Source organism: Wasmannia auropunctata, unplaced genomic scaffold (assembly GCF_000956235.1).
Source record: "Wasmannia auropunctata unplaced genomic scaffold, wasmannia.A_1.0 LD333496.1, whole genome shotgun sequence".
Classification (NCBI taxonomy): Eukaryota; Metazoa; Arthropoda; class Insecta; order Hymenoptera; family Formicidae; genus Wasmannia; species Wasmannia auropunctata.
The window spans coordinates 8,268-20,001 of record NW_012029394.1 but is presented as its reverse complement, the minus strand read 5'-3'; the positions used below and the strand labels follow the sequence as shown (position 1 = coordinate 20,001).

General features: G+C 28.1%; 1 protein-coding gene across 1 annotated transcript; it reads left to right on the top strand.

The window, feature by feature from the left end:
• Nucleotides 1-1,014: 1,014 nt before the first annotated feature.
• Nucleotides 1,015-10,895, top strand: LOC105459887 (thioredoxin-2). Its single transcript, XM_011706227.1, has 4 exons — nucleotides 1,015-1,175; nucleotides 10,264-10,380; nucleotides 10,475-10,588; nucleotides 10,714-10,895. Exons 1-4 carry the CDS (start codon nucleotides 1,137-1,139, stop codon nucleotides 10,774-10,776), a joined length of 333 nt encoding a protein of 110 aa, XP_011704529.1. The 5' UTR covers nucleotides 1,015-1,136; the 3' UTR covers nucleotides 10,777-10,895.
• The last annotated feature ends 839 nt before the right edge of the window (nucleotides 10,896-11,734 follow it).

Here is an 11,734-nt window from a genome sequence, read left to right as displayed (position 1 = left end):
TTTTTCGACCTTCCAGCATCGCCTTAACTTATAAAGAGAGGCTCAGACATAGTAATTTTAGAAAAATCTGAAACTTATGGTACGTGAAGTGTATCACTTAGATATTATTTTGACCAAGCACGAAGACGTACTTTTCAGCCAATGTCGAGAAAAAAATTTTTTTTAATTTTAATATTTATTGTCATTCCTGTTTAAAATTAATCAAATTTTTAATAATCAATGGATATTCAATATAAATATATGAAAAACGCACACTTTATTTACAAATGTAACGAAAACTTGCGATAAATAAAACCCAATGAAACGATCGAGAGCAAGCAAAATTAAACCCAATAAACGTAACAAGGATCCGAAATAAAGTATTTTGTGATTTTGAAGATTAGAAAAAAATAGAATATACAAATAATGTGTAATATTATTTATTCTTTAATTGGTATTGTTGTATACTTTATTGCTGTTATTTGCCATCAATAGCCTCAAAAAACCTTGCGTATGTGACAAAGCTGCGTTTATAATGTTTATATATAATGCTGTGCGAAACATTAAGTTTCCTCTGCTTTTATGACGAATATTATCATCCAGACTCATGCAATACTTATAAAGCTGACATATGAAAGATTGTACGATATACATCAGTAATTAACCAATAAAAGAATAATATTTATACAAATTATTATTGCATATATATTCTATTTTCTTCTAATCTTCAAAATCACAATGGGTTTAATTTGCTTTTTTATTAATAATTATATACATATTTATATATTGAATTTCTTATAATCATATATATATATATATATATATATGTAATATATACGTACATGTATGTCTGTGTGTATGTGTGTGTTTCGTATCTTACATCTTGTTTGAATTTTAAAAATATTTAAAATTGTTTACCATTACAATTAAAACACATCAGTTTACTTATATTAGATACTTTATTGATGCGGTATTCACCGCGCATGCGTGAAAAAACAAAGAATCATCCTGTTCCGTATACTAAGTAATACCAACAGTAGACACTGGGACGGTGGGACCTGAGACGCAATCAGTTGCTGCCGAGTTACTCTGGTGTACGTTGGTCATCAATAACGCTCTTGCTTTTTGTGAAAAGGAAATCTACTGATATTTCAACAATGGGTCACGAAGGAGAAGTTACTCTTATTCAGAATTCTGTAAGTAGTATAGTTTAAAGATTTTAATGACCCATCCATACGAACAGGATATCTTTAATGTGGTTTACACAGATATGTGAAATAAGATAACCTTGAGTGCATGCCGCATACGCACGCGCGAACGATTGCGAACGGTTCTGTCCTACTGCAATGTTGCCAGAAACTATAAGAGAAGCATAATACCAATGTAAAGAGGTATGGCAGTTATGGCTCACAAGTCACACGTGGTCCGACAAAATAGTATTGTACGAATATATCGATTTTCTTCTGAAACAGATTTAAGTTTATAAATTAAATTAATAATTCGAAATCAAACAGCAACATGAAAAATATGCAACGCGCCTGTTTCCTCGTTTCCTCACCACAAGGAAAAAAAAGTAGATTGATTACAACCACCTGACTATAGTCACAGACTGGTATAAGTCTGGCAATACTGTATTCCAACGTGCCCGAGCGCGTGAATCGTATTATACTTTTTCGCGAAACCTATACTTCAGCTTCAATCCTAGGTCTCGACCTTGAAAATAATCGATTCCGCATTGCGGTATTACGCGAAATGATCTTTTGTTGTAAACGTAATTCAGACCGAAAGCGCGAGCACTAGCGAAATGACTCCATGTATATGGTACACATGTACCGATCGTGAAGATAGATGATTCGTTGAATATTACGTCAATCGTAAACGATTTTAATTGCGTCACCGTTTAATCGCGAAGACTTGAATCATCGAGTCGAGGGAATGGCGTATATAAGTATATATAAGTAGTTGCCGTATGCTTTTTACTAACAATAAGCAGTAATTGAGCACAATTATCAACGAGATATTATTAAACACATGAAATACATGATAATCGTCCTATAATTGATCTATATCGTATAATATGTATTATACATACATCAATATGTATACGTAAATACAAACAAATACACACACACACACTCACCCGCACAATAAATATTTTATACTAATTTTAAAAGCTGTATAAGTATCGCATACTGCTATATGTAACTATCTAATATAACAGTATGAGACATTTACTTAGCTTTTAAAATATTTGTCATTCGAATAATTATGCACGATAGTGTGTATGTGAACAAAATAATGAAATGAATGTGTGAATCAATCAGTGTAAAGAAAACATAGTTACCTATAAAAATATAGAATATTCAATTATATATATTTTTTATTAGTAATTATGCTTTTTACATTGATTGATTCATTTCATTATTTTGTTCACATACACACTATCGTGCATAATTATTCGAATGACAAATATTTTAAAAGCTAAGTAAATGTCTCATACTGTTATATTATGCATAAAAGTATTAAAGTTATAGCAAAATTATTATTTTACGAGATATTTTATATTTTATGTCAAAATATATCATGCAGATTAAAATATCAGATGATAGACCATTCAATTTTTAGTACCTTGCTCTTTTTATACAAAATATTAATAGTATTATATAGAAGAGCTAATCTTCTATATAATATAATATTTTCTAGTTTGTTGTATATGTATATACATTTATAGAGATAATTGACGATTAATAATGTCGGAGTTCTCCACTTATTGTTAGCTTTAAACCTAGTTCATTTGATAAGCAAAAAAATTTATCTTGTGTCTTACAATTAGTTTTATGATTGTCACGTATTGAGTGTTGTATTATAATATTTATGATTAACTATAATGTTCAAGATTTGTGAAGTTTTACTTACAAAATTTAAAAAATATATATGTATATAGTAAGGGAAAGAGGGGCAAATAGTGACGGATTTTTTCGTCTCTCCTCTACAAACTAATTTTAAGTTTACATGATATGATTTTTCATTAAAAGAGTACTTTCCACTTTTAAATATACAAAAAACTTAATTAGAGTTTTCATAAGTTATATATATACTAGATTTTCGTAAAAACTGAAACCGCTACATTTATCACTATTTGCCCCACCCTATGGGTAAATAGTGACACCCTGGTACATGGGACAATTACAAAATACATAATTCTTAGCTCCTAATCGATCTTTCTTTTGATTTTGATTAGATAAGGTAATTTATATTAATTTCTGTACTCTACCATATGTAAATTTTTATTTATTGAAAATCACATTTATTCTGGATCGTGTAATTAATCTCATATTATTCCAAATAAATTAGAAAAATCATATTCAAATATTAAAAAAGTTTTTTGACTTGTCATTATTTATCCAACTAACAATTGTCATTATTTGCCCTAGGAATTTCTTTTTTTCTTTAAAACTTTACTGAGAGAAATAAAATTAATATACAAGCATAGGAATTATATCAAAACAGAGGAAAAAGGTATATCGTATAACATAGAATAGGTTAGATCTCATTCAACGATTCAGCAATTAAGAAAATATAACTTCAAATATCAAAAAAAGATCCAGGTTTTACCTTATCGTATTCTTGAGATAATTTGGAGACGAAAATTTTAATACGAAAATGTTGAAGTTATAATAGTTTTCAAATTAGTAGCGGTTAACGTTCTCGAATCACAGAGCTGACAGGCGCTCAGGCATGTCGATATGACAAGTGATGAACCCCGACATTATTAATCGTCAATTATCTCTATAAATATACGTATACAACAAATTAGAAAATAGTATTATATAATTAAATAGAAGATTAGCACTTCTATATAATACTTTTAATATTCTGTATAAAAAAAGCAAGATACTAAAAATTGAATGGTCTATCATTTGATATATTAATCTGCGATGGTCTATCATCGGATATTTTAAACTGCATTAACTTTTAATTCTTGTCAGTTTTTACTATAACGACGCTTTATTTCATACAATTATATTGTATTACACTATTAACCCCTCGATACACACCACAATTATCAAAATATACGATGAGAGTCGTTCACAAGTGCAACAAGAAAATCAATCAGCATTACAGATAATGAGCTAACAATAAACTTAGAAACTTTCGAGAAGATTACACGATAGATTCGATCGTATTTATAACCTTTTTTAAATATGATTTTTGTATAAAACTACATTTACCATTTTTGCTTCTTCGACTCATTTTGCAATTTTGCCACATTTTTATAAATAACGTTCTAAGTAATACATATTTCTTAACATTGAGTCTAGAATCTATTAAATAACACTGACAAATTGTCAGTGTAATTGTCAAATTGTAACCGTTAAGTTTTTAATTTAAAATATTGATTATATTAAATTAATTATACTGATTTAACAAAGTTATTACATAAATAACTACAAACCCTGTGAATATTAGAATTAATAGAAATGTTAAAGCAAAATTAATGTAAAATAAATATTCCAAACAATAAGTCATAAATAGAAATATAAAAAGAAAACATATGTTACATGCACTAAATATACTTTTTTTAAACATTAATAAAGTCGTCGTATGTGATATTTTATTAATGTTTGAACAGAAATAAGAAATTGTTGCTTTATATCTGACGTTAGATACCTAAATATCATTTCTAATTAATGTTTAATAATAATTTTATTGGATCATAATTTCTGTTTCTTGTATATATATGGTACATACAATAAGTTTAATTTTAAAGCCACATAGGCTTGTGATAGAAAAGTATTTATGTTAAATTTGAAAATTGACATTAAACTTCACAGCTATTATTTGAGCATCAGATTTGTTTTTATTCAATTTGTGTGAAAAAATTTTTTGAAAATAGATAACAAAAACATACATTTTTATATTATACGAGATTCGAAAAAGAATAACTGAATGTTTTTGTTACTGTTGACAACGGAAAACATTCAGGAAGTTTATTTGAACCAAGCACCAAACATTTGCACCGTCAACAGATAATTCACAAAATTTTGAATAAAAACAAACGCGTCTAACGTTCAAACAATAGTTATGAAATTGTCAAGTTTTAAATTTCATTTAACATGAATGTTTTTTTATCGTGACGTCGCTATGTGGTTTTAAAATTAAATCTATTGTAAAAGGGACAGAAATTATGCAATAATTCAATAATAATATGACATAAACCTTATAAATACAGTACTATTACATATCATAATGTATAAATAAATGGCTAAATATTTTTGAAGCTTAAATCAAGATTAAAAACAAAACAATATAATTTTGACAACTTATATTAAAATCATTGAAGCTAAATACTTTTCTATAGCTTTATTGTAAAAATATATTTAAATACAATAAATATAGACATTGTATTGATTTTCTTAAAATTTGTTTTATACAAATGTGAGATGTAGAAATCGAATCTATTTAGAAAAAAAATTGTTTTATTTTTTAATAATCTTTATAAATTGTAAAGTAGAGAAGAAAATTTGTGTTTTTGTAAATATAAACATAATTTAAAATACATGAAAAAACAATTTTATCGAATAAATATGATTTTTTGCTAATATATGTACTGTTTTTAAAAGGTCTGAAAAAGTTAAAAAATCATTTTATTTTACTGGTATTATTTTACTGATATTAAAGATAGACATAGACACTGTTTAGAAAATTTTTCATTCACAATTCACAAGTTTTTTTAACAGTTCTGCAAAAAATTGAAATGTAATAACACATCTTTTTGCACATTAAAGATTGCAAATGTATGACATAGTACCAGGGTTGGATAAGTTACTATTTTTTAACTAATAATAAGTAAACTTAAAGTTAACAGTCTTGAAAGTTTACCTTATTGTCAGTTAAGATACAAGTTAATTCATAATAAAGTTAATTGAATTAAAAGTTAAGTTAATAAAAATGTAATTAAGAAGTTAAAAGTTTAATTTGTACTTATAGTCCAGGCAAATTAGACTTTTTAGAAGAAAAAATTTATATAGTTTTGTTTTTTGTGAATGAACTTAAAAGTTAGAAATAAGAGACTGAAAAGTTCCCACTCTAATCGTGGATGGAACATCCTCTTTTGTATAAAAAACTACCCCTGGAGCGGTCTCGTTTGGAGTTTTTCGCATTTATCTTCTAAACCGTTACTCAGAAAACATCGTAGGACATAAAAAAATCATAGGACTTAAAAAATTTGCCATAAAATTCTGTATAAGAAAGGTTTGATATATCATAATGCTAATTCCCATATAAATCTCTTAATTATGGTTTAAAGTTACGGGAACTGAAGCGCGCAAAGAAAAAAATCGCTTTAGCATACTATGTGTATGTGTTTGTGTTTGCGCATGTATGTGTATATATCTATCGGCAATTATTGAAAAAGAACAGTTTTCTCGCGGCAAGCACATTTCCGATCATTATTCGTAAAAAAATGCTGTACCTCTAAGGATAGAAAACTTAGTTTGTATGTTGCACGGTTCATGGTATTGACTTTCTTATATCACATAAAGCAGAAGATTTCTTGATGAAGATAATTTGTAACTGTTACTTTAGATTATAACAAAACGCACAACGGTATATTTTATATACTTTTAAACAGTTCGCTTCAAAATTCAAAATAAGACGACCTGGTATCATCATTTAGTACATATTACAAGCAATCATAAAATATAATTAATAAAGAGCTTGAAATTTTTAATTTTTTTTTAGAAAATTAAGAAATTTTTTTGTAGCAAAGATTTTGGAAAAAAAATATTTTATAAAACGAGCTTGCCAAACACTTATTATTTGTCATCTTGTTTGATATATTTATCCAGAAAATTATATTAATACACAAACTTAAACCGTAATGTTGTTCATTCACAATTTCGTTGCAATTCACGAAGAAAACATTTGCAATGGTAGAAATATAATCCGACAAATCACATTAATTCTGTTCCCCCATGTGTGTGTGTGTGTGTGTGTGCGTGTGCGTGCGTGTGCGTGTGCGTGTGTGTGTGTGCGTGTGCGTGTGTGTAAAACAGATACATTCTGTAGAACACTGTTTAGTCTAGTATTTATGCTTGTATAGTCTAAGACAGATAATAAGAGTTAAGATTTCGTAAAATATAATTATGTAATTATGCAATAATACTATGTAATATACGTCCAATCAATACTAAACAGATTCGAGTAACCATATAGATCATCCCAAATTAATATTTGCTTGATTTATACATATAAAACAAGCTTCAGCTGCACTGGAACTTGTATGAAAGAATAGTACTGTGCTTTTACATATGAACTTAGGTGCTTTAATATAAGAGAAAAGATTGTATGAAAATGTATGCGAGTGTATGTATGCGTGCGACATTGATGTAGTAGTAAACATGAACACATCACTACACACTACTACATCAATATCGCACGCAACATGTGCACAAAAAGAAAGCGCAAAAAATCAGAGAAAAACATTTTAAAAAATGTAGGAAACATGTATTTTGTAGGAAAGATTCTGCTCCACAATTTTTGTTCTGATCATTTTTTGCATAAAAGTAACGGTCTTGGAGATATTTGTAATGAAAAGGAAACTAAAGCGATTTTTTTCTTTGCGTGCGTTAATTCCCGTAATTTTAAATCGTAATTGAGAGAATTCTATGGAAATTAGCTTTATGGTGTATCAAACCTTTTTTATGCAGATTTTCATGGCGAATTTTTTTAGTCCTATGATTTTTTCACGTCCGAGTAACAATTTAGAAGATAAATGAGGAAAACTTCAAACGAGATCACTCCAGGGGTAGTTTTTTGTCCAAAAAGGGATGTTCCATCCACGATTAGGGTGGGAACTTGTTAGTCTTCTTTTTCTAACCTTTTTGACAGTTTATTTACAAAAAATCAAAACTATATAAATTTTTCTTCTATTTGGCCATTTTTTGTCTAATTTGCCTGGACTATTTATACGAATAACAGCGGAGGTTTGCACTCACATATTTTTATTGATTAAATTTTTTTATATCATAATTTTAGGGTTTCTAAATAAAGTATATATTTGTTATGCTTATTTTCGTCAGGTCGCAAAAAGAAGTCCGATTTTGAGGGATTTTTTTCAGCATGATTCAATGTATAAAAGGCGAATAGCAATTCTTTCCCGCGGTCAGACTATATTTATTGTATTAATAATTTGTCTTGATATTCTCCAATTCAAGTTTGAACATCGACGATATGTATTTTTTCTTGGGTTTACATGAGAAGTATTACTATAAAAGTATTGCAATTTCAAGTAAGTTAAATTAAAAGTTACCAATAAAATGTAACCAAAGTTGAAGGTTATTAAATATATTATTAAGTTAAAAATTCAGTGTCTAAAATGTAACTAAATGTAATCTAAAATGTACGTTAAGTTAAAATTATTTATTTTTTTAACTTAATTGAAATATGAAAATGCCAACACGATCCAAAACTGATCTTTTGTTGTTTGATAATCTTACAATATATGAATCTTTAACAACTCTTGATCTATGCAAACTGCGCGCCGCATAATCATCAATTTTTAAAACGCAGCTCTGAACCGAATAGTGTAATATCACAATTAAATTGCTAAACGAAAATTCTTTCAGAATATAATACTTGAGGATATGTACTTACTATTTTGAAAAAGAAATAGCTTTAAAAAGCTGAATTATATGAACGCCTAAAAATAAAAATTTTTATTTTAAGAAATCAAGCTTTTTTTAAAAAAAATAATAAAATCATTTTTACAGCAAAATAATTACGAAATTTTGTTTATTTTTACTACAATGAGTGCAAAAATACAAATAATAAAAATATGATAGCTTATACAAAAATATACGGTTTAAAAAATCTATATACCATGGTATATTGACATCACAATGCAAAAATGATATAAAAACATCAAATATCTATTTTAAAAGCAAAATGTTAATATAATCTATGAAATTAGCACGAAACATGTAAAATATAAAAAATTCAAAATTTTGTATAACTTGCTGAAAATACTATAACCCAATCTGCAATATGGATCATTGAGGGCACACGACTTGGAAGGATCCCGATTAATCACGTTACGATTGAACACAACCATTCAGAGACGTTTTTTCACTATGTGTTTGTTCACTGTTTAAGCGCTGTGATTGGCTTGTATCCAATTATAACATGGTCAATCGATTCGCACGACTTCTATTCGTCTTTCTATTCTTCGCAATTACAGACAACTGTATACTAATGTCCTTGTATAGAATGTATAGAGCTCCTCTAGTAAGAGTTAAAACACCGTGTACTGATTTTTCATTGGTTCCGCCATATAGAGGGAACAAGCGATACACACACATCGCAAAAAGGATTTGGAGTCATAAAATAATGTGGAGCTGACAAACCACGGGGTTCTTATCCTTGTAGTATGCAAAAACACACATACACCACATACACGTGCATACCTACACATACACATATGCATACCACATGGAGGATGTGGAATCATAAAATACTGGAGTTGATAAAACATGGAGTCCTTATTCTTGTGGTATGCAAATACACACATACACATACGCGCGCGCGCGCGCGCACGCACACATACAAACACACACACACACACACACACCGTGCGCGCGCGCGGTAAATGTACACAAAACGTGTACATTTTTCTCCATAAATGACAAAAATCTATTAGTTTTGATAAGTTATATCTCAAAAACTAATCATTTTTTAAAGTTATGTCATTGAGATTTTTGTTCAGGGTATCAACATCTTCAACATAGGTACTAAAAATTCAGACGATTTCACCGAAAGCCAATTTCCACTAATATTGTGAGGAATCTTTTGTGTTCAGCAGACAAAAATACATCAGAAATGATTATTCACACTTGTAATGCAAAAGAAAAAGTCAAATTTTGTCGGACAGTGTCATAATAAGCTATAACAGCTATAGCCTTTCATTAGACGAATATTTATACATTGCACTTTTTTATGTATATTATTACCGTTTATTTATGTATTATTTATCACTCAATAACAATTTCGTTTCTATTATCTATTATTTAGTAGCAATTTTAAGTGGCTGATATCAGTGATATCTATGTTTGATAATTATCTTTCTCTTACCTCTTTCTATTCATTCCTATTATACAGTGTCTTACATTAAACAATGCATATTCTTTTAATAATTTACGTATTTTCTATCCATCATCTGTCTATCACTCAATAAATATATATATTTGATAAAAAAGAACCGATATAATAGTTATTTGTTTACAGGATGACTTGAAGAGTAAACTTAAAGACGCAGGCAATAAATTGGTAGTTATCGATTTCTTTGCTGTATGGTGTGGACCATGCAAAATGATTGGGCCAATGATTGAGGAATTGTCAAAGGTTTTATATCATATTAATTTTTTATTCAATTGAGTTTTAAAATAGATTTGTTGAAATTGAATTGAAAAAGACATGATTATCTTTGTTTATATAGGAAATGCAGGATGTTGTTTTTCTTAAAGTTGATGTGGATGAATGTGAAGATATTGCTGCTGAATACGAGATATCCAGTATGCCTACCTTTGTTTTTATAAAGGAATGCGAAGTGGTAAGTATTAAATTCAAATAAAATATTTATCTAAATACACATTTAGAATTTTCTTACTATTATAAAAAAAGTGATCAAATACTCGTAAATAGTCAATAATTGAATAAAATTTTTTATGTTTTTAGTTGGAGACTTTTTCTGGTGCAAATTACGAGAAACTTAAAAATACAATTCAAAAACACAAATAAATAAATTGTCACAAATGTTTAAATATATTGTATTCTTAAAAACTGTAAAAGTGACATACTGGATTAGCTATAATTATTATTTTACACAAATAATATAGAATGGCTATTTAAATAGAAAAGATAATTTTCATTATTTACACTGTACACATTGAAAAAGATTAAAAGCAGTTATTTTTTAGTAATGAAAACTTATTTTCATGGATTTTATTGCAAAAATGTATGATGAATTTACAAATATATGAGATATAATTATGACTCACCATGTGATATTGGTATTGTGGAATTTTATTATATTTATATGTTGTACAACGATATAAAATGCCCCAGTTTCAGAATTATATGATTGGATAATTATTCTAACATGAATTGGTGATAACATATTATTCTTTTTTTCTACAAGTGATAAGAGTACATACATACAAATCTATTTCATAAATTATTCAAGATAAAATTTTTAAATTATTTTGTCTCAACTATTAAAAAGGAAGAACGACATTCCGAATAATTTATGTATTAAAAAATAAGAGTGGATTATATATAGGTCCATTGGGGAAACCATTATAAAAAACGCACCAAGTTATCTACCGCAAGGTGGTGTAGAAGTGATAGCCATGGAAAAAAAATAAAACAATTTTCGATCAAAATGTGTGAATGCGTAATTAGTTTTGTAACCACTGTTAAGTTCTGATTTTAATTCTAGATTACCACACCATATTTGCCACCCAAATCTACCACACTGGGTAAAATTTATCCGACCTACCTATTTTGTTGCGTAACTTCGGTTCAAAATCGATTTAGAACTTTTTTAAACCTATACGCCAGACAGTAAGAAAGGTGACTAAATGGATAGTAACACTCAAAGATCTTAAGGACATGAACAATTTGCAAAAATGTAAATCAGCTTTTATATCTTTTCCGAAAAAGGCTGATTTTTTCTTTTACATCGCAGTTCTTTTCA

Bases quoted from the DNA above. Each gene is read 5' to 3' on its own strand.
- LOC105459887 (XM_011706227.1), top strand. From the start codon at position 1,137: ATGGGTCACGAAGGAGAAGTTACTCTTATTCAGAATTCT. The intron at 1,176-10,263 runs GTAAGTAGTATA...ATTTGTTTACAG, and splicing joins TTACTCTTATTCAGAATTCT to GATGACTTGAAGAGTAAACT. The intron at 10,589-10,713 runs GTAAGTATTAAA...TTATGTTTTTAG, and splicing joins TTATAAAGGAATGCGAAGTG to TTGGAGACTTTTTCTGGTGC.